The sequence below is a fragment of the Netta rufina genome (genome assembly GCF_964035555.1).
Source record: "Netta rufina genome assembly, chromosome: 18".
Taxonomy (NCBI): Eukaryota; Metazoa; Chordata; class Aves; order Anseriformes; family Anatidae; genus Netta; species Netta rufina.
In genome coordinates this window covers 2,487,910-2,509,813 of record NC_140142.1, presented here as the reverse complement: position 1 = coordinate 2,509,813, position 21,904 = coordinate 2,487,910, and the positions used below count along the sequence as shown (strand labels likewise).

Here is a 21,904-nt window from a genome sequence, read left to right as displayed (position 1 = left end):
AAGAGGCTGGAGCACATCTCCTATGAAGAAAGGCTAAGAGAGCAGGGACTACAGCCTGGAGAAAAGAAGGCTCCGGGGTGACCTCTTCGTGGCCTTTCAATACTTCAAGGGGTCTTATAAAAAAGATGGAGATTGACTCTTTGTTCAATTAGATAATGATAGGACAAGGGAATGGTTTTAAATTAAAAGAGGGGAGATTTCGATTAGATGTTAGGAGGAAACTCTTCACTCAGAGGGAGGTGAGACACTGTAACAGGTTGCCAAGAGACCTTAGAGGTGCCCCATCCCTGGAGCTGTTCAAGAGCAGGGTAGATGAGGCCCTGGGCAACCTGATCTCATAGGGGGCATCCCTGCTAATGGCTGGGGGTTGGAACTAGATGACCTTTAAGGTCCCTTCCAACAGGAGCCATTCTCTCATTCTATGGTCTCAAAATCTGTACCTCAAGCATGACTCCCATGCCATCAGCCTTCCTGTGGTCTCTCACCTGACCAGAACAGAAGATGCCTCGCCATCATCTTCAATGCCATGTGCATGCTTCTGCCCTTTATGGTCCCTGTCTGTGCCACATTCCTGCTGCTGGTCCATCAGCTCCAGAGACAGAAGTGACCTCCCAGCCTCCTTCACAGCCATTGCCTCCTGCAGGCCCAACAGATCCTGAGGCACACCTGATCCCATCACATCATTCCTGTCTAGCTCCTCCTTGTGGCCTCTGATCTGATCAGATACCTGTCACCTCACATGCCTCTTCCAACGCCATTGGACTGCTTCAGGACCTCACAGTCCCTGCCCTTCCCCAAGCATAAAAGCCACACAAGGTAGGGGTAGGAGTGGGGTTGAAGCTGAGATGTGCTGTGTGCATGGTGGAGAGCTTTGGGAGTTAGGTGTTCGGGTTAATATTTAGGAATTAGAGGTCACATTCCAGGGTCAAAGGAATGGCAAGGGGTTCAAGGAATTATTTAGTGTTGTGCCTAAGGATCCTGATCAGGGGTTAGAATAAGGGCAAGCTTTGAGGACTTCAGTTTAGGTCTGGTTTGGGGCCTAAGGCTAAGGCTGGCATTTTACTCCTTGGTTAGGCTTCATCATCCTTCTGGTTGCCCCTCTACTAGAAGATGGGTTTGACGTCTACCTTTTCCAAATCCTGAGGAAAGTCTTTGATCCATCTGTCCTTTCCAAGGTATTTGAGATAGGTCTTATGACAATGTCAGCATCTCCACTAGCACCTCTCTCACCCTTCCCACACAACCACTAAGAAACCTGAGGATTCACCAGGGGATGATGAAGGTTTGGAAAGAGCTTGGTTAAGATCTGTGAGGTGGGCTGTTCTGTGCTTCACACAGAAAATGATGATTGTGCCATAGAAAACTGTGACATTCGTGAGGACAGAAGAGCAGGTGGATAAGACCTTGGGCCTGCCAACACAGGAAACACACACATGAAATCTGCATGATTAGCAATAGGAAGATTGGATACAAATGCAAATTTTGAAAGCAAAACCAGGAGTATCACTCTGGCACTGCAGGACAGCTCCAGCAATGGGGCAAAACCACACAAGGGGTGCTTGACACAGGGGCCACAGAACTGTAGCTGGGAGGAGGAGAAAGAATTCCTGTACATGAGAGAAATTCACCCAGTTCAGGTACAGCTGCCTTCTGGAGTCAGGCCTTCCACTTCCCGAGCCTTGCAGAGAACAGGGATGGCATACAGCCCAGGGCTGACCGTAGGACATGGCCCCCAGCAGGAAGCACTGCGGTCATGCAGAAGGTGCATCTGAGAGTGCTGCCACCTCTGTGAGCAAAGGGGGTGCTGTCTCCAGCCAGGAAGCTGGCCAGCATCTGGCGCAGGGTGGTGGAGCTGTACAAGGTCTGCAAGGAGGACAACTCTCCCCCAGGAAGAAGGCCACGGGCATCTGCAGGTGTTTGGTGTCAGGCACCAGCACAGCGATGAGGGTGTTCCACATTCAAGTCACCGTGCTGGTCAAGCAAGAGAGGAAGAAGAGATTTATGTATGGGTAGAGGATCTCCCAGGTAGAAAACTGATGAGCTGGTTCATCCACTGGAGAACCAAGGTGTAAATGTAGAGCTTGGGAGCGTGATATAGTGATGGCCTTGTCAGCACTAAGGCAAAGTTGCCTGACCTGGGTGACACGTCCCAGAGTAGTGTCAGGCACAATGCAATTCTTTTTACCTTCTGCATCTATAGCACAGGAAGTAGGACTTTGCCCTACTCTATTGACTGGGCAGGTCTTTTCACTTTACTCAGTTTAGTTTTCTGTGTCTGGAAGGGGCAATTTCCCAAAAGAAGCCAATCTCATGGGTACAACTACAGAAACTTGAAGATACATTTTCTTTAGATTTCATCCTGAGTTTTCAACAGAAGACCGAAGAGATACCATGTATATCTAGGTGTCTACTGCGATTCAACCTAATTTCTCAGATTTCAAAAGTCATTTCAATTTTATTTTATTTTATTTTATTTTATTTTATTTTATTTTATTTTATTTTATTTTATTTTATTTTATTTTATTTTATTTTATTTATTTTATTTTATTTTTATTTTATTTTATTTTATTTTATTTTAGGTTTTGTTTTATTTTATTTTATTTTTATTTTATTTTATTTTATTTTATTTTTATTTTATTTTATTTTATTTTATTTTATTTGTTTTCAAGGAACTCGAGTTGTCTTAGAAAGTGTTTCATGTGTGGGCTGGGCTGCAGTTACAGGGACAAAGACCACTGCTGGCAGGGAGGGTGTCTGACCTCCAGACTTTGCTTTTCCTCCCGTAGAAGAAGGTCTCCAAAGAAGTTACCCTGGATGAACAGTAATAGGAGAATGATTCTCAAAACTGAAATGCAGCAAAATTCAGCCTTTAAAAACTGAAAATATTTTTTATGAGCTGCGTTTTGAAATTTTCTTCCTTAAGTACGCCATGTAAGCTCTGTAATTAGCGGCACAAGGCATGAAGGCTTGAAGAAACTATTGAAGAGATGTTAGGAGTTTCTGCATTTTAATGAAGTCCATGGTGTATTTTGGTGCTGAGTCTATGCAGCTCAGGTACTTGGAAGAGAGTGATGCAACCGCTTGAGCAAGTAAAGTCAGGAGGAAAAGCTGAAGTGACTTGGAGTATTAATGGGCCCCACTGAGGGCTGTTACTAACAAAGTCTCCCCAGGGCCTTGTTAGGGCAGATAATTGGAGGCCATGGGTGCAGACAGGCAAAGCACTGTGCTGAGAAAAGTCTTGGTTGGTTTCAGTGAAGCAGAAGAGCCAAGGCCTGACCCCTGGAACTGTGAGAGGAGATTCTGCACCCCCACAGCTGGCTCAAGGCTTTTCCTGGGGTCTGTGGGATGTGGTGGGCAGTGTGATGCCATGAGAACAACACTGGTGTGACACCTCCGTGGTGCTGTACAGGGTTGCAAGGAATCGATGAGGCCTCATCACAATGAATATAGCTTATCTCCTCCTAAGCTCTAGCCAAGAGGACAGAAATTTCAGGGCCTGCCATTTCTACCAGCACCCTCTGCCTTCTCCTCTGCAGGCTTTCCTTTGCTGTCCCGTAGTCTGACCTATTTCCTTGCAGTCTGCAAACACCCATCTCTGTTCATCACCTTGCTTTCATCCCTTGCTTTCACCCATGTCTCGTCAGCCCTCACCAGATTTTCCTTGAAAGACAAAGCGACGGTCTAATCAGAGGGTGACCTCTGGCACCACAGCATGACCCTTTGAGGGACATTTCTTCCTCCTTGTGGCCAATGCTTAACATCCAAGGTACGGTTTGTGGATTTTTTTTTTCTGCTCTTTCCTACTAACAAAGGAAGCTCCATGAGGGTGGAAACCACTCCTTAAGTAGGCATCCAAACCCAGCAGGCTCCTTGCGGCCTCTCAGCCAACCAGACACAAGTCACCTCAGCAGCAGCTTCCAAGCCAGGGGCCTGCTGCTGGCCTTGCAGCTTCTTGGCTAGACACAGCCAAGCCTTGTTCCTGCTGCTGCCCAGTCATGGACTCAAGCAGAAGGGACAGGACAACCCATCTTGGGGCCTTCTTTCTGCCTGGGTCCTCCTGGGTGTGTAGGCAGAGGGGATCCCCCAGTCAGCATGCCAAGCAGGTGCCTTCTGCTGGCCTAGCAGGGCCACTGCCAGATTTCAGTCCTCACTTGGTTTTGAATGCCATGAGACCTCATGGCAACCTCACGGTTCCTGCCCTGCCTCAAGGGGCCAAGCACCTAAAGTTAGAGGGCTTGAAGGTGGGGAGGTTAATGCACGGGAAGAGGGGCTTTGGGTGTTAGATGTTCATGTATGGTGTTAGGGGCTAGGGCTCACCTTTCTGAGTTAGAGATTAAGGCAAATTTAGTGGAAGTGTTTGGTGTTCTGTTTAAGGTGGGATGTCTGTGCTTAGGGTATGGGGAAGCTTTGTGGTTTAGGGTTTTGTTTAGGTCTGTAAAGAAGGTGTCTAGGGTTAAACAGAGCATTTCAATGCTAGGACTAAGGGCAGGGATCAAGGTAAAAAAAAGAGTAAGGGTAAGGGAAAGAGGCTATGGGCTGAGTTTTGGCTTCAAGGGATACTGTGAGGTCTGGCATTAGAGTAGTGGATTCCTGTCAGGGTGTGGTGTAGCATTAAGGGTTAGGGATTAAGTTTACACGTTGAGACCTTGGAAGGGCCTCACATGAATTTTTGAAGTCAGTGTTAGAATAGCATGAACATTATCTGAACATTTTTTCATCTTCCAAATCATGGATTTCTGCTGCCCTAGCTCCTCTTCCCTCCCCTAAATCCCACATCACTCTTAGCCAGGGTTCAGCTGACCTCCCCATAGCAGTAATCTTGTTGGGATCAGATTTATGATGGCTTTCTTGATCTCAGAGTATCTGTCTCACCTCTGTTGGCTACTCCATTCCTAAGACAGAAGTGGCGCTTAAGGCAAAATGGAAGAGGACACAAACATGTCTAGGAACACCCTGCACCATGTGCCCAGCAGCTCTGCACAACCACAGAAGTGAGCTTCCTGATGTTAAGTTTTGGTTCCAGAATGGATTCAGGCTAATTTTTTCCAGGCCCTCATGCATGCTTCATTTTCCTCCAGGGATCTTGGAGGCACTGGCTGCCTCTGTGTAGAAAACTGAAAGCAGCCGTGGAGGATGACTTTAGGCAAAAGCTGAAATCTTTTGATTTTGACATGACAACCGGAGGTGCTGCTCTGCAGAGCGAGTGGGCACCCCAGCCTGGGAAATGGGGACACTCTGCAGGGCCATGCTGGGCAGGCTGGGAGGCAGACCCAGCTCATGAGGTCACTGCCACTGCCCCAGGGCTGCAAGGAATCACTCGCTAGGCTCCTTTGCTGGGGCTGCTGCGTGCCCTGGGGCTGCAGAGCTCTCCTCTGCCTGCTCACAGTAGATTGAGCACTTGAGCTCTGGTCAGCCCACCTCAGACAGGCTTTTGGTCCGTGGGCTCCATTCACTGCTGTCTCCTGGGCTCACGCTGGCCTGACAGAGGAGGCCAGAGAGTGATTTTTTGCAGGCCTGGGTTAATGGCAGTGATATTTCCTTGTTTCTCACGGCCTTCTCACATGTCTTTCTCATAACCCTTCCCACTGCCCAGCAATGCCTCCCAGGTGGGAATAAGTCAACCTTCAGAAGGGCCTTTGGGCTTCCTTCATCATCCTGGTGCTTATTAGGATCTTCCTGACTCCCCACAGAGCTCAGAAGGAGCCTTCTTGTCCAGTGTGTGGCCCTGCATTGGCTCTGACTGTGACGAAGTAATTCTCTGAAGAGCAGCCCCTGTGGTGCTGTGTTTTCAATATGTGACCGTTATGGGTCTGGCTGGGATGGAGTTAACTTTTCCTGTAGAAGCCCACCCAGTGCTGTGCTCTGCTTGAGTAGCTAGAACAGCACTGGTATCACGGTTGTGTTTTGTCTACTGCTGAGCAATGCTGTCACAGCATCAGGAATCCCTCTAATTCCCCCTCCCCAAAGAGCCAGCAGGCTGCAGGTGCGCAAGAGACAGAGAGGGGACATCACCAGGTCAGCTAACCTAAACCAACCACAGAGATATTCCATACCATATGATGTCACACTCAGCAATAGAAGGTGGAAAATGGAAGGAGAGGGGAGAGGTGGGCTCCCGTTGTGAAAACGTCTGTGGCAGAAATGCCACTGTAGGGACATCAAGACAGTCACCAAGGTGCATGAGATCTGACGGCTAACCCACGTACAAGAGCACAAGAGAACAAAGTGGAAGCCAAAAGAGAGTAGGAAGGAAAAGGCCACGTCCTGCTGCTGGCCATGGCCATGGCTCCAGGGAAGCAGCAGCCCCGACCCGAAGGCAGCAGAGAGGCAGAGCCCAGCAGGCAGTGAGAGGCAGCCCCGAGGGCCACCGGGGCTGCTCCTCCATGTAGCAGCTGGGCTTTTGGCCGTGAACCCCTCCTGTGTGTTGGGGCTGCTCCCCCAGCTCCAGAGTACATGGGAAGAGATGGCAGCTGAGACCAGTGAATTTATGCTGTCTGCTTTATTGTCTATACCTACAGAGCATGCCTAGTTCAATAGGTTGATTAGAAGATGTACTCAAAGTAAAAAATTACTAAATAAATTCAGCCAATATCAGAAGTCATGAAAATAATAAAAAGAAAAGAAAAAATGTATTAAAATCTGTCATGTTCGTTTCTCAAATACAATAGTAGTCCTGACAGGATTATTATTAATGTTTACAATATGATAATAATACTAAGGATAAAAATAATATGATAAAAATCACAATAATATTAACAATATTGATGTTTAATAAGCACATACAAAAACAGTTTCCTCACTGCATCCTTGAGCTCCTGGTTCCTCATGCTGTAAATGAGAGGGTTCACTGCTGGAGGCAACACTGAGTACAGAAGTGACACCAGTAGATCCAGGGATGGGGAAGAGATTGAGTTGGGCTTCAGGTAGGCAAAAATGCCAGTGCTGACCATCAGGGAGACCACGGCAAGGTGAGGGAGGCACGTGGAAAAGGCTTTGTGCCGGCCCTGTTCAAAGGGCATCCTCAGCACTGCCCTGAAGATCTGCACATAGGACAGCACAATGAAAGCAAAACAACCAAATGCTAAAAATGCGCTAAAGACCAGAAGACCAGCTTCCCTGAGGTAGGCATGTGAGCAGGAGAGCTTGAGGATCTGGGGGATTTCACAGAAGAACTGGTCCACAGCATTGCCGTGGCAGAGGGGCACTGAAAATGTGTTGGCTGTGTGTAGGACAGCATTGAGAAAGCCACTGCCCCAGGCAGCTGCTGCCATCTGGGCACAAGCTCTGCTGCCCACGAGGCTCCCGTAGTGCAGGGGCTTACAGATGGCAACGTAGCGGTCGTAGGCCATGATGGTGAGAAGGAAATACTCCGATGACATCAACAAGACAAAGAGAAAAACCTGGGCAGCACATCCTTGATAGGAGATGGCCCTGGTGTCCCAGAGGGCATTGGCCATGGCTTTGGGCAGAGTGGTGGAGATGCAGCCCAGGTCAAGGAGGGCGAGGTTGAGGAGGAAGAAGTACATGGGGGTGTGGAGGCGGTGGTGGCAGGCTACGGCGCTGAGGATGAGGCTGTTGCCCAGGAGGGCAGCCAGGTAGATGCCCAGGAAGAGCGCGAAGTGCAGGAGCTGCAGCTCGCGCGTGTCTGCGAATGCCAGCAGGAGGAACTCGCTCACAGAGCTGATGTTGGGCATTTGCTGGCATTGGACACAGTTGTCTGTTGAAGAGAGAAGACAGAACAAAGTTAGAGGAGGCTTCTCTGAGGAAAACCTATTGCAAGTGTTGGAGCACCCCCCTGCCTGAGCCTCTCTTTGCAGGATAACCTTTCCACAGCTCTCTTGCTTGAGCTTGCAGAAAAGTCCATGCTGCTGTTCAGCATGGGGAAGCAGGAATATGGGGGAAACTCTCGTTCAGTCCACTGATCAGGTCACTGGAATTTACAGTGCTGTTTCAAACAATTCATCTCAATGCAGAACTGGGATTTAGATGCCACTGCTGAACACCCGTGTTCTCAGCTGCCCTGTGTCAGCCCTCTGTGAGCTGCAGGACCACAACACTTAGGTGTTTCCCTGAGATGGAACTGGAGAAAGCTGAGAGCAAAGAAGCCGCAGTCCAAGTGCAGCTGGACAGGAATCTCACCTTGCCTGTGCATTGTGAGCAACTTCTCAGCTCTTCTCTCCTAGCAAGAGGTGTAGAGGTCATTGCCCTTATTGCACCTCATTGCAGCTGCCCACAGACAGCCATCCAGCAGCATGGACATGGCCTTAGCAAGGAGGTGTCTTCTCCTTGGGGCACCTGGATAACACAAGGATGCCACAGGAGAGCTGCATCCTGCTGGAGAGCAGCCTGCAGCCCAGGAGGATGCCCCACAGACAGAGCTGGATATCTGAAAGCTGGAGTGTCCCATATCCCAGCTGCAGCATTGCAGAGTCTGTAGGAGGCTTGGCCACTCTGCTCATGGCTGCCCAGGGGCACTTGGCATAGGGCACTGCAAGGGGCTTCTGCCAGACTTCCTCACCTCGCAGGGCAACCCAGCAGGACTCTCAAAGCCTACTGCATTGCCCACTGCCCTCCCAGAAACAAGACCCAGCAGGAGACCCTTCCAGGACCTGCAGCTGCATGGCCCTGCAGCCAGGGACTTACCTTGTCAAGGGCTGTGCAGGTTTCTCCTGCAGGCAGCTCTCAGCATCCTCCCACTGCCAACTGCCTTCAGCCCCTCTCTCCTTCTCTCTATGTCTGTGCCTCTGTGTCTCTTTCCTGCTGCGCTGTGCAAAGGAGCTGCTCCTGGGCACAGCTCTGTCTCTGCACCAGGGCCCTCTTGCCACAAGCTCTCTCTGTCCCATGAGCCCGGCGCAGCTCAGCAGCACAGACCTAGCCCAAGCCACTGGAATCACCCCTCTGGGGGCTTTGCTGATGAGCCCACAAACCTCAGGCACTCTGAGACAATTGAAGACATCTCTCCAGAAGTGCAAGTCAGAGGCAAGTTTCCTGCAGTGTCCCCCTGAGGGCCAGCACTGACACAGCCTCCCTTGGAGCTCGTTAGAGCCAAACCCTGGAGGCAGTGAGGACAAGGAGACAAAGGCAATGTGAAGGTGACACTGAAGTGTACATAAACGGGATTTGTTTCACTAATACCAGGGTACAGACAATAATGAATGATTTAAAATTTGAAAATACAGAAAAGGAAGATAAAATAGTAATTAACGTTAACAATAACAATGGCAATAGCAATAACAATAACAATAATAATACGTACAAGGCAAGTGTTGCACCATGCAATTGCTGAGAAGCCCCTCACCGATGCTCAACCTATCCCTGAGCATTGGTCCCACTGACCCTGGCCAGCCGGCATCGGGATCTCTTGTGCACATCCCTTGACCTTAATTTCTTTTAGTGCAAAATCAGCTCTCAGAGGAATTTGGTGTATTTTCTTCCCTTTCTCTAATACTCCCTCTGCTGTGTCACCCCACCCAGTAATGCCATCGATGTAGTGCATGTGCTCAGGAGCTTCCTCCTCTTCCAGGGCAGTCTGAATCATGCTGCTGGCATGGCAGCACTCAGCATTGCGGGACTTCATTCAGGCCACGCTAGGCCTCTCTTAGTGCACTCGGTTGCTGCTATAGTGACTCAGGTGCACGGCTGTGGTATGGATTGGCACCAGCTGTCCTTCAGCCCTCATCAACCCCACAACAGAAGGGTCCTGTGAGAGACCAAGGCAAGGCAGACAACAGTATAATGTCCTCTGTCTCCAAGGCAGCTATGCCTAAAGCCCACTGATACCCTTTTGGGTCCCTGAGATACCTATCCTCTCCTGAAGCAGTCTCTTCCAAGGATGCACAGTGTCTCTGGGCCAGTGCTAATGGGGTGCTTTTGCCACTCCTTCCCACTTAGACACACTTCAGCCTCCAGTACAGTTCAGAGTTGGGATCCCCCTGTCACTGCAGACATACAAATGGGTTCGACCCTCTGTAGCTTGATGGCATTAGGGTTCACTGTGCAGTGGTGCCCACTAGCTCCTGATACTTCTGTGGGTCTGATGTGCAAGGCCATCAAATCCACACAGTCCAACAAACCCGACTGTCCCCTTCCTCCCCCTGGCTGGAGGCACAGCCCCTCTAGTCCTGCTCATAGTATTCAGTACTGTGTCTGCAGGACAGCCCGCTGGAAATAGGAGCAGCAGTTCTCTAAGAACCCCTTTTAGTGATTGTTTTTCCTTGCCACTCACATACCTGTGCCTCTAGGCTGGAGGTAGATTTTCCATCCCACTTTCTCATGTGCTCTCCATGGTCACACAGGTAAAACCACAGGGTGGCACATAGTGTATACCCACCATATCTGCCTTCCTGCCCTCTAATTCCAGGGAGGGGCGCTGTTTCTCCCAGCACCAGAGCAGCATAGGGATAGGGATCGCGTGATTACTGATGCTCTTATGGCTTCTTCCTCTTCGTCCTCCTACTCACATGATGGCCCAGCTTTTCTGAAGCCTGCCTTGTCTTCTGACTAACTGACTTTCACATCCATTGTTTTTTCTTGCATAGAGGAGCAACTGATACAGACAGAGCTCGGTTTTCTGGCTCAGACACAGGGCCCAGAAAAAGAGCTGGAGTTGCTGCAGGGCATTTTGCAGATGCTGTAGTAGCTGCAGGGTCTGTCAGAGGGGTTGGAGTGACTGCAGGGCTTTTCACAGAGGCTGGAGTGGCATTGATTGTGGCTCTGTAAGCACAGGCCAAGACCCAGCAGACTGCAGTGGCATGTGTCTCTTTGGAAATGCCAGGGTGATAACACCTCCTTTTCAAGCATTTAACAGTGATATATGTTCATCTGATTCATGTCGATATGAACGATGCTAGGGGCCTCATGGTATTATGAATGTGACCTTCTGTCTTACATACCCTGTTATAACCACACGTCTAAGTGAAACAGCGTGATTAATGTATATAGTTCTTGTATCTTGCAAAAGAATCATCTAGCAGTTCGTGTCAATAGAGGGTTTGAAGGGTAAACTTTGAGACTCGGGCCTAGGGGATAAGAGAGCAAAGGAGTTTCCAAAAACTGCTGACTTTTGCATGGGGCAAGTATCTGATATCTGGGATAAGAGAACAAAGAGGTTTCAAAATAACTCCTAACTATTTCATGTGGCACTGCACGGGTCTCTGATATCTGGCAAAGATATGACCAAATAAAAAGAAAGGGGGAAGATCACAGAATCACAGAATCACAGAATCACAGAATTTCTAGGTTGGAAGAGACCTCAAGATCATCGAGTCCAACCTCTGACCTAACAGCAACAGTCCCCACTAAACCATATCCCTAAGCTCTACATCTAAAAGTCTTTTAAAGACTTCCAGGGATGGTGACTCCACCACTTTCCTGGGCAGCCAGTTCTAATGCCTAACAACCCTTTCAGTAAAGAAGTTCTTCCTAACATCTAACCTAAAACTCCCCTGGCGCAACTTAAGCCCATTCCCCCTCGTCCTGTCACCAGGCACGTGGGAGAACAGGCCAACCCCGACCTCACTACAGCCTCCTTTGAGGTTGCTGTAGAGAGCGATAAGGTCGCCCCTGAACCTCCTCTTCTCCAGGCTGAACAAGCCCAGCTCCCTCAGCCGCTCCTCGTAGGACTTGTTCTCCAGGCCCCTCACCAGCTTCGTCGCCCTTCTCTGCACCCGGTCAAGCACCTCAATGTCCTTCTTGTAGCGAGGGGCCCAAAACTGAACACAGTACTCGAGGTGCGGCCTCACCAGAGCTGAGTACAGGGGGACGATCACCTCCCTAGCCCTGCTGCTCACACTGTTTCTGATACAAGCCAGGGTGCCGTTGGCCTTCTTGGCCACCTGAGCACACTGCTGGCTCATATTCAGCCGACTATCAACCATCACTCCCAGGTCCTTCTCTGCCTGGCAGCTCTCCAACCACTCCTCTCCCAGCCTGTAGCTCTGCTTGGGGTTATTGTGCCCCAGGTGCAGGACCCGGCACTTGGCCTTGAACTTCATGCAGTTGACCTCAGCCCATCGGTGCAGCCTATCCAGATCCTCCTGCAGAGCTTTCCTTTCCTCAAGCAGATCGACACACGCGCACCTAAGTTGGTGTCATCTGCAAACTTACTGAGGGTGCACTCAATGCCCTTGTCCAGCTCATCGATGAAGATATTAAAGAGGACTGACCCCAGCACCGAGCCCTGGGGAATGCCACTAGTGACTGGCCTCCAACTGGACTTGACTCCATTCACCACGACTCTTTGGGCCCGGCTATCCAGCCAGTTTCTAACCCAACGAAGCGTGCGCCAGTCCAAGCCAAGAGCAGCCAGTTTCTTGAGGAGAATGCTGTGGGAGATGGTGTCAAAAGCCTTGCTGAAGTCAAGGTAGACCACATCCAAAGCCTTTCCCTCATCCACCCAGCGCGTCACTTTGTCATAGAAGGAGATCAGGTTCGTCAAGCAGGATCTGCCTTTCATAAACCCATGCTGACTGGGCCTGATCGCCTGCTTGCCCTGCAAGTGCTGCGTGATGACTCTCAAGAGGATCTGCTCCATGAGCTTCCCTGGCACTGAGGTCAAACTGACAGGCCTGTAATTTCCCGGGTCTGCCCTCCGGCCCTTCTTGTAGGTGGGTGTCACATTTGCTAGCCGCCAGTCAACTGGGACCTCCCCCAATAGCCAGGACTGCTGATAAATGATGGACAGTGGCTTGGCCAGCTCCTCTGCCAGTTCTCTCAGTACCCTTGGGTGGATCCCATCCGGCCCCATTGACTTGTGCACATCCAAGTGCCGTAGCAGGTCACCAACTAGTTCTTCATGGATAGTGAGGGCCACATCCTGCTCCCCATCCCCTTCCACCAGCTCAGGGTACTGGGTATCCAGAGAACAACCGGTATTGCCGCTAAAGACTGAGGCAAAGAAGGCATTGAGCACCTCCACCTTTTCCTCATCTCTTGTAACTAAGTTTCCCCCTGCATCCAGTAAAGGATGGAGATTCTCCTTAGTCCTCCTTTTTGTGTTGATGTATTTATAGAAACGTTTTTTGTTATCTTTAATGGCAGTAGCCAGATTGAGCTCCAGATGAGCTTTGGCTTTCCTGATTTTGTCCCTCCACAGCCTCACAACATCCTTATAGTCCTCCCTAGTGGCCTGCCCACTTTTCCAAAGATGATAAACCCTCTTTTTTCTCCTAAGATCAAGCCACAATTCTCTGTTGAGCCAGGCTGGTCTTCTTCCCCGCCAGCTCATCTTTGGGCACGTGGGGACAGACCGTTCCTGCGCCATTAAGATTTCCCTCTTGAAGAGTGCCCAGCCTTCCTGGACCCCTCTGCCCTTCAGAACCGCCTCCCAAGGGACTCTAACAACTAGTGTCCTGAGCAGCTCAAAGTCAGCCCTCCGAAAGTCCAATACAGCGGTTTTACTGGTCCCCTTCCTGGCCTCGCCAAGAATAGTGAACTCCACCATTTCGTGGTCACTCTGCCCACTCCTGAAGTAGGCATCCCAACCCAGCAGGCTCCTTGTGGCCTCTCAGCCAAGCAGACAAAAGTCACCTCAGCAGCAGCTTCCAAGCCAGGGGCCTGCTGCTGGCCTTGCAGCTTCTTGTGGAGACACAGCCAAGCCTTGTTCCTGCTGCTGCCCAGTCATGGACTCAAGCAGAAGGGACAGGACAACCCATGTTGGGGCCTTCTTTCTGCCTGGGTCGTCCTGGGTCTGGAGGCAGAGGGGATCCCCCAGTCAGCATGCCAAGCAGCTGCCTTCTGCTGGCCTAGCAGGGCCACTGCCAGCTGTCAGCCCAAAAGTGCAGCTCCCAGGTCTATGTCAAGGGTGACCTGCCACCTCCAGACACAAGTGACCTCCCAGTCCCTTTCTGTGACACGTTCTTGCTGCTGCCCTATCACGTGCAGAGACAGAAGTGACCTCACAGTCCCTGCCACAGTCACATTCCTCCTGCTGGGCCATGAAATACTGAGGCAGAGCTCACCTCTCTCTTGTCCTCTCTGAACTGGGGCTCAACTTTCTGGTTTAGAGAGTAAACGAAGTTATAGTTGGAAGGCTTGGTGTTCTGTTTGTGGTGTCAGCTCTGTGGTTATTGTATGGGCAAGAATTATGGCTTAGGGTTTTGTTTAGGTTTGTGAAGAAGTCTAGGGATAAATAGAGCATTTAATGGTAGTGTTAAGGGCGGGGATTAGGGTGAGCAAGAGAGGAAAGGGAAGAAAAAGGAGGTATGTGCTGAGCTTTTCTTTAGGTGATATTTTGAGTTCTGCTTTACAATAGTGGATTCCTGTCAGGATGTTGCACTAATGTTTAGGTTGAGGGATTCTGTTGAAAATAGTTTACAGGCCCTACACAGCTGTTTGAAATCAGTTTTACAGCAGCATCAACATTACATGAACCCTCTTACCTCTACAAAGTAAGCTTCCGAGCAACTCTTCACTTCTTCTTCCTGCACCCCAATCTGACATCTCTCTTGGCCAGGCTACTCCTGACCTCCCCATATCAGTCATTTAACTGGGATCAGCTTTCTGATGGCTGTCATTATATCAGAGTACCTGTCTCTCCTCTGTTGGCTACTCTATTCTGTGGTATTAGACTGCTCTATACTCTGTACTCTGTTGGTTATTCTAGTCTGTTACTTCGACTATGCCCAGGGCATTCGTCACCTCCACGCAGCCTGCCAGGACCTGCCACAGTCTCATTCCTCCTGGTGGGGCAGGAGATCCTGAGGCAGAGCTGAGCTCCTCAGGGCATTCCCACCCATCTCCTCCTTGTGGCCCACAAGCTGATCAGATCCAGGACCCCTCACATCCATCTTTGAATGCCATGTGGCTGCAGAGCAGCCTCACAGTTCCTGCCTTGCCCCTAGGGAAAACGAACCTAAATTTAAAGGTTAGGAAAAAGGTTAAAGGTGAGGAGGTTAATGCACAGGAAGACAGGCTTTGGATGTTAGTTGTTCGTTTATGGCATTAGGGGCTACGGCAAACTTTTCTGGATTAGAGATTAAGCAAATTTTTAGTAGGAGGGTTTGATGTTCTGCTTGGGATGTCAGGTCTATGGTTAGGGCATGTGGAAGCTCTTTGGTTTAACATTTTGTTTAGATCTGCAAGAATACTAGAGTTAATCAGAGCATTTTAATGCTAGTGTTAAGGGCAGGGATCAGGCTGAGCAAGAGCGTAAAGATAATGGAAAAGGGGTTTGGACTAAAATTTCGGAAGCACGACTGACCTCATAATACCATACCTAAAGAACACCCCCTTTTGGGGCCAGGACCTGCCCACCTACAAGTAATCTGGCTGTGATCCTTGCAGCATTGATGATGGGCTCCCAGCCTCTCTGAGGAGCCAGTTCCGTGCCAGTCCTGTAAGGTACTGTGCCTGTTGGTGGTCTCTCAGATCGTTTCTCTAAGCGAAGATCACGCTCACATCCAGAAGCCCTGTGCATGAAGCTGGCCTGGAAAACACTTGGGGAAGCACCTCCCAGCCCCAGCCCCAGCCCCAGCCCCAGCCTCAGCTGGTGGTGCTGCTCTGTAGGGTGAGGGGACCGGGGTTCCCGGGGCATGGGACACTCTGCAAGACCATGCTGAGCAAGCTGGGAGGCAGACCCAGCTCATGGGGTCACTGCCATTGCCCCAGGGCTGCAAGAAATCACTTTCCAGGCTCCTTTGCTGGGGCTGCTGCATGCCCTGGGGTTGCAGAGCTCTCCTCTGCCTGCTTACACCAGATTGAGCACTTGAGCTCTGGTCAGTCCACATAGGACAGGCTCACGCTCTGCGGGCTCCATTCACTGCTGTCTACTGGGCTCACAATGCCCTGACAGAGGAGGCCAGTGAGTGATTTTTTGCAGCCCTGGGTAATGGCAATGACATTTCCTTGTTTCTCACAAACTTCACACAATTGTTTCTCCTAGCCCTCCCCACTGCCCAGCATTGATTCTGAGGTGGCACTCAGTGACCCTTCAGAAGGGCCTTTGGGCTTCCTTAATTGTCCTGCTGCTTATTAGCACCTTCCTGGCTCCTTCCAGAGCTTCTTGTCCATTGTGGGGACACTGATTCTGGCTGGGACAGAGTTCCTCTGCAGATCAGGCCCTGTGGTGCTGTGTTTTTGATATGTGACCAGAGCAGTGTTGGTCACCCACGGCTGTAGTCGCTGTTCCTGTGCAGAGTTTGCACAGCATCAAGGCTTTCTCTGCTTCTCACTCTGCCCCACCATCGAGTCAGCTTCCACTAGATAAGGTTGCTCAAAGCCCCATCCAACCTAGCCTTGAATACTTCCAGGGACAGGGCATCCACAGCTTCCCTGGGCAGCCTGTTCCGCTGCCTTACCACCCTCTAAGTCAAGAACTTCTTTCTAATGGCTAATCTAAATCTACTCTCTTTCAGTTTAAAACCATTACCACTACTCCTATCATGACACTGATGAAGAGTCCCTCCCCAGCTGTCCTGTAGGCCCCCTATTGGTACTGGAAGGGCTCTTTAAGGTCTCCCCAGAGCCTTCTCTTGTCCAGGCTGAACAAACCCATCTTCCTCAGCATGTTCCTAGGAGAAGGGCTGCAGCCCATTGATTGTCCTCATGGCCCTCCTCTGGACTCCTTCTAATAGATACACATCCTTATTGGGGCCCCAGAGCTGAGCACAGTACTCGAGTTGTGGCTTCACAAGCCCTCCTAACAGATCAACATTCACTCCCAACTTGGTGTCATCTGCAAACTTACTGAGGGTGCACTCGATCCCCTCATCCACATCATTGACGGAGATATTGAAGAGAACTGGCTGCAGTACTGGGCCCTGCAGGACACTAAGGACAGGCCTCCATCTGCACTTGTTCACATTTACCATGACTCTTTGGTCCAGTTTTTAACCCCACAAAGCGTACACCCGTCCAAGCCTTGAGCAGCCAGTTTCTCTGGAGAATGTTGTGGGAAAAGATGGAAAAGCTTTACTGTGGTCTAGGTAGAGCACATCCACAGCCTTTCCCTCATCCACTGAGAGCATCACCCTGTCACACCTTGAGATCTGATTTGCCAAGCGGGACCTGCCTTTGAGAAACCCATGCTGACTGGGCCTGATCACCTGGTTGTTCTGGAAGCGTTGTGTGATGGAATTCAAGGTAATCTGCTCCAAGAGCTTCCCCAGGACCGAGTTCAGACTGACAGGCTTGTAGTTCCGCGATCCTCCTTCCAGATATTTTGTAGGTGACCATCACAGTTGCTAGTCACCAGCTGACTGGGAACATCCCTGATAGCCAGGACTGCTGATAAATGATGGAAGGCAGCTTGGTGAGCACTTCTGCCAGTTCCCTCAGTACCCTCGGCTATATCCCATCCAGCTCCATAGATTTGTGAACACCCTCCATGAGGGATGGCATACAAGTAGTGGTGCCTGCTCACCAGGAACCAGGCCAGCTTATACAGAGCTTCCTTACGAGGAGCATGGCCACCAAGAGAATCGGAGTTATCAGACTAAGCTCAGATCCCATGAGACACCACAAACACAATGATCTACAGGAACGGGGAAAAAGGTACAGGACTGCGATTTCCTAGGACAGCCTGCTTCAGAGAAGAGCAAGGACACTGGAAAGGCTGAAAGTCCCAACAGAACCAAAATCTTTGTATCCATGGTAATGGCTGCTATCTAAGCCACTAAAGCCAATGAGGAGACATATTGTTAAAGCACCAGGGCCTCATTGCCTCCTCACCTCCACCCATGAACCAGGCAGGAGTCGTACCATTGTCCCGCACTTGGCAATACACATCCCCATCTCCTACTGCCCCACAAAGAGCCCTGACCAACCTGTCAAGGAAAGAATCTCCCTTCCCAGGGGCTGGAGGTCAAGGCCTGGCCCTTGTGCTTGGTGACACACATCCAGTCTTCCTACGCATCAGTGTCACCTTCACATTGCCTTTGTCTCCTTGTCCTCACTGCCTCCAGGGTTCTGCTCGAATGAGCTCCAAGGGAGGCTGTGTCAGTGCTGGCCCTCAGGGGGACACTGCAGGAAACTTGCCTTTGACTTGGACTTCTGGAGAGACGTCTTCAATTGTCTCTGAGTACCTGAGGTTCTTGGGCTCATCAGCAAAGCCCCAGAGGGGTGATTCCAATGCCTTGGGCTGGGCCTGTGCTGCTGAGCTGGGACAGGCTCGTGGGACAGAGAAAACACATTTCAGAAAGTGCCATGAAGCAGAGAGACAGCTGTGCCCAGGAGCAGCACATCTGTACAGCGCAGCAGGGCTGGGGGCTCTGACTGCAGCTGGCATGGGGAGAGCAGAGAAGGAGAGAGGGCTTGGAGGCAGTTGGCAGGGGGAGGATGCTGAGAGCTGCCTGCTGGAGAAACCTGCACAGCCCTTGACAAGGTAAGGGTCTGGCTGCAGGGCCATGCAGCAGCAGGTCCTGAAAGGGTCCCCTACTGGGTCTTGTTTCTGGGAGGGCAGTGGGCAATGCAGCAGGCTTTGAGAGTCCTGCTGGGTTTCCGTGCGAGGTGAGGAAGTCTGCCAGAAGCCTCTTGGAGTGTCATAACCTAGGTATCCCTGGTCAGATAAGAGAGGAGTGGCCAAACCTCCTCCAGACCCTGCAACGGTGCAGCTGGGATATGGGACACTCCAGCTTTCAGATATCCAGCTCTGTCTGTGGGGCATCCTCCTGGGCTGCAGGCTGCTCTCCCGCAGAATGCAGCTCTCTCGTGGCATCCTTGTGTTATCCAGGTGCCACAAGGAAAAGACACCTCCATACTAACATCATCTCCATGGTGCTGGATGGCTGTCTGTGGGCAGAAGAAATGAGGCCTCTGCAGCCCTGTCTAGGAGGGAAGAGCTGAGATCCTGATCAGTCCCCTGGAAAAAAGGTGAAGATTCTGTCCAGCTGCACTTGGAGTGGGGCTTCTCTGCTCTCAGCTGTCTCCTGTTTCTTCTCAGGGCAGCACCTGAGAGGGATGGTCCTGTAGCTCATAGAGGGGTAGCCCAGGGCAGCAGAGAGCAGGACTGATGGGAAGAGCTGCTCTGCTCAGTCTTCCCCAGAGGACAAGTCCTTTACCTCTTGGCACCCACAGGATATCACCTGGAGTGTGGAAGTAGTGTAAGGGCGTTCCACTATTCAATACCTCTCCTATGTGTTATACGGGCAACTAGGATAAAATAAAGTGAGGAAAATAGTTGCAGCTTTGCTCCTCAATCAGCTCAGTTGTTTGCAACAATACTGCAAAGCTCATTGGTCTGACATTTTTCTGACTTTGAGTTATCCACCCTTCTGTTTTATTTCCTATTTTCCTCAGAGAAGTCTGTTCTAACATTGCTTTGCCTTCTCCACTTCAACAGACAAGCAAGTACAAAGTCAGCAAATGCCCAACATCAGCTCTGTTAGCGAGTTCCTGCTGCTGGCATTCGCAGACACGCGCGAGCTGCAGCTCCTGCACTTCGCGCTCTTCCTGGGCATCTACCTGGCTGCCCTCCTGGGCAACGGCCTCATCCTCAGCGCCATAGCCTGCCACCACCGCCTGCACACCCCCATGTACTTCTTCCTCCTCAACCTCGCCCTCCTCGACCTGGGATCCATCTCCACCACTCTACTCAAAGCCATGGCCAATTCTCTCTGGGACACCAGGGTCATCTCCTATCAAGGTTGTGCTGCCCAAGTACTTTTTTTAGTCTTTTTTTTTGATGCAGAGTTTTCCCTTCTCACCGTCATGGCCTATGACCGCTACGTTGCCATCTGCAAGCCTCTGCACTATGGGAGCCTCCTGGGCAGCAGAGCTTGTGCCCAGATGGCAGCAGCTGCCTGGGGCAGTGGCTTTCTCAATGCTGTCCTGCACACGGCCAACACATTTTCCCTGCCCCTCTGCCAAGGCAATGCTGTGGACCAGTTCTTCTGTGAAATCCCCTACATCCTCAAGCTCTCCTGCTCAGATTCCTATCTCAGAGAAGTTTGGGCAATTCTGTTTAGCATTTTGTTAGCTTTTGGTTGTTTTGTTTTCATTGTGCTGTCCTATGTGCAGATCTTCAGGGCAGTGCTGAGGATGCCCTCTGAGCAGGGCCAGCACAAAGCCTTTTCCACGTGCCTCCCTCACCTGATTGTCACCTCCCTGATGATCAGCACTTCCATCTTTGCCTACCTGAAGCCCCCCTCCATTTCCTCCCCATCCCTGGACCTGGTGGTCACACTTCTGTACACTGTGGTTCCTCCAGTATTTAACCCCCTCATCTACAGCTTGAGGAACCGGGAACTAAGGGATTCCATCAGGACTCTACTTGAATACACACATCGTCAGCAAATTCACCTATAATACTATGCCTAATATTAGAAATCCCAGCTATTCTCAGAAAGAAAATAATATGATGTCTTCTATTAATAAATGTGTGTATTATTATTTCCTCTCATTATTTCACTTCTGATTAAATATTATTCCTAGCCTCCTACAAGTCAATTATTTTCCTGTAGAAGATGGCTTCCTGCGTAGATAAACCTAATAAGAAAGCCATCAGAAATTCATTGGTCTGAGCTGCAATCTCTTCCAATCTTTTCTGGAGCTGGTGAAAACCCCCAGCACGCAGGAGGGGCTCAGGACCAAGAGCCCAGCTGACACATGCAGGAGAAGCCCCGGTGGCCCTCGGGGCTGCCCCTCGCTTCTCGCTGGGCTCTGCCTCTCTGCTGCCTTCAGGTCGGGGCTGCTGCTTCCCTGGAGCCATGGCCATGGCCAGCAGCAGGATGTGGCCTTTTCACTGCTTCTTTCTTTTTGGTTCCTCATTGCTTTCTTGTGCTCTTGTATCTGTCTTAGTCTCGAGGTCTCATATTCGTTGATGACTGTCCTGTTGTCTTTGCAGTGTCTGTGGCTACAGGCAGCAGCAGGCACTGTGCAGCCCTGGTTCACAACTGGCCTACCTGCTAGCACCACAGTAACAAGAGGGTCTTTCTCAGTGCAAACCCAGAAGCCTGGACACCTCTTCCAAATGTGCTATCAGGAACACAGCCAAGGGGTTGCTCCCTGCTCTTCTGTTTCCTGGGGTTTGTCATGGAGTGAGGGACAGAGGCTGAAAGTCCCAGGGTGGTCCCTGAGGAACCAAGGGCTGGGCCAAGAACTCCCTTTGTGGCAGCACATGCCCAAATAGACAACACTGCCCACTGCAGTCAGTCAGATGGCCAATGCCAGCCTGGAGATGTCAGGAGATCTGCAGGGACATGGTGCTCACTGGGCAGTGATTAGAACCTCATAACATGTATGAGCATCCAAAGACGGGTCTGGTAAAGGAAAAGAGGAATCTGAAGATTTGATGGGCTAAAGGAGGGCTCTGCAATGCCAGAAGACGTGGTGGAGAGCCAGCAGGTGAAGGCCCGTAATACTGCAAAGCAACAGTGGAGACCCTCCTTATAGGCTCCTGGGCCAGGTCTGGTGCAGCACTCGCCTGCCCTTTGTGCCCTCAGAAACACCCCATGGCCCTGCCCAGCACTGCCCTGTGCTGCTGAGCAATCAGGGCAGGTGGAAAGGGGCTCAGCAGCAGAGATCCCCAGGGACGTAGGTCTGTTGCCCACCCTGAACAGCATGGGCAGGGGGGGAGACCCGCGGGGGTCCCAGGGCACCACAGCCCCTGGCTCTCACAGCAGCACCGACAGCTTGGGGCCCTGCAGGGAGCACAGGGAGGGAAGCAGCAATGGCCAGCCAGGCCAGCCCAGACACAGTGCCCTGGGCAAGGCTCTCTGGGAGCAGGGATGGCCCTGGGGAAGAGCAGGGCAGCATTGCTGGGCCTGCACTGATGGGGAAAGGGCAAAGGGAAAGCTCTTTGTGCAGGCCCCTGCTCGGGGCAGGCTGCTCTGTGGCTGGGCCAGGCCTCTTGTGCTGGCCTGGGGAGCGGGGCTGGCCCTGCGGGGCACAGGCACTGTGTGCTGGGGATCTGCCAGGCAAAAGAGCAGGGCTCCTGCAGCTTCACGGACCTCCATCTCCTGGAACCACG

General features: G+C 51.0%; 2 protein-coding genes and 1 pseudogene across 3 annotated transcripts in view; 2 read left to right on the top strand and 1 right to left on the bottom strand.

The window, feature by feature from the left end:
- LOC311216156 (olfactory receptor 14C36-like) overlaps positions 1–21,904 on the top strand; it is a 249,838-nt pseudogene that overhangs the window by 149,731 nt on the left and 78,203 nt on the right. The window lies entirely within an intron of this gene.
- Positions 4,205–8,152, bottom strand: LOC311216599 (olfactory receptor 14A16-like; the record flags this gene model as incomplete). Its single annotated transcript, XM_084298131.1, has 3 exons — positions 4,205–4,220; positions 6,784–7,717; positions 8,140–8,152. The coding sequence occupies 3 exons, from the start codon at positions 8,150–8,152 to the stop codon at positions 4,205–4,207; spliced, it is 963 nt and encodes a 320-aa protein (XP_084154257.1).
- Positions 19,300–20,241, top strand: LOC311216598 (olfactory receptor 14A16-like; the record flags this gene model as incomplete). The annotated part of the gene is made up of 1 exon (XM_084298130.1): positions 19,300–20,241. The coding sequence occupies one exon, from the start codon at positions 19,300–19,302 to the stop codon at positions 20,239–20,241; it is 942 nt and encodes a 313-aa protein (XP_084154256.1).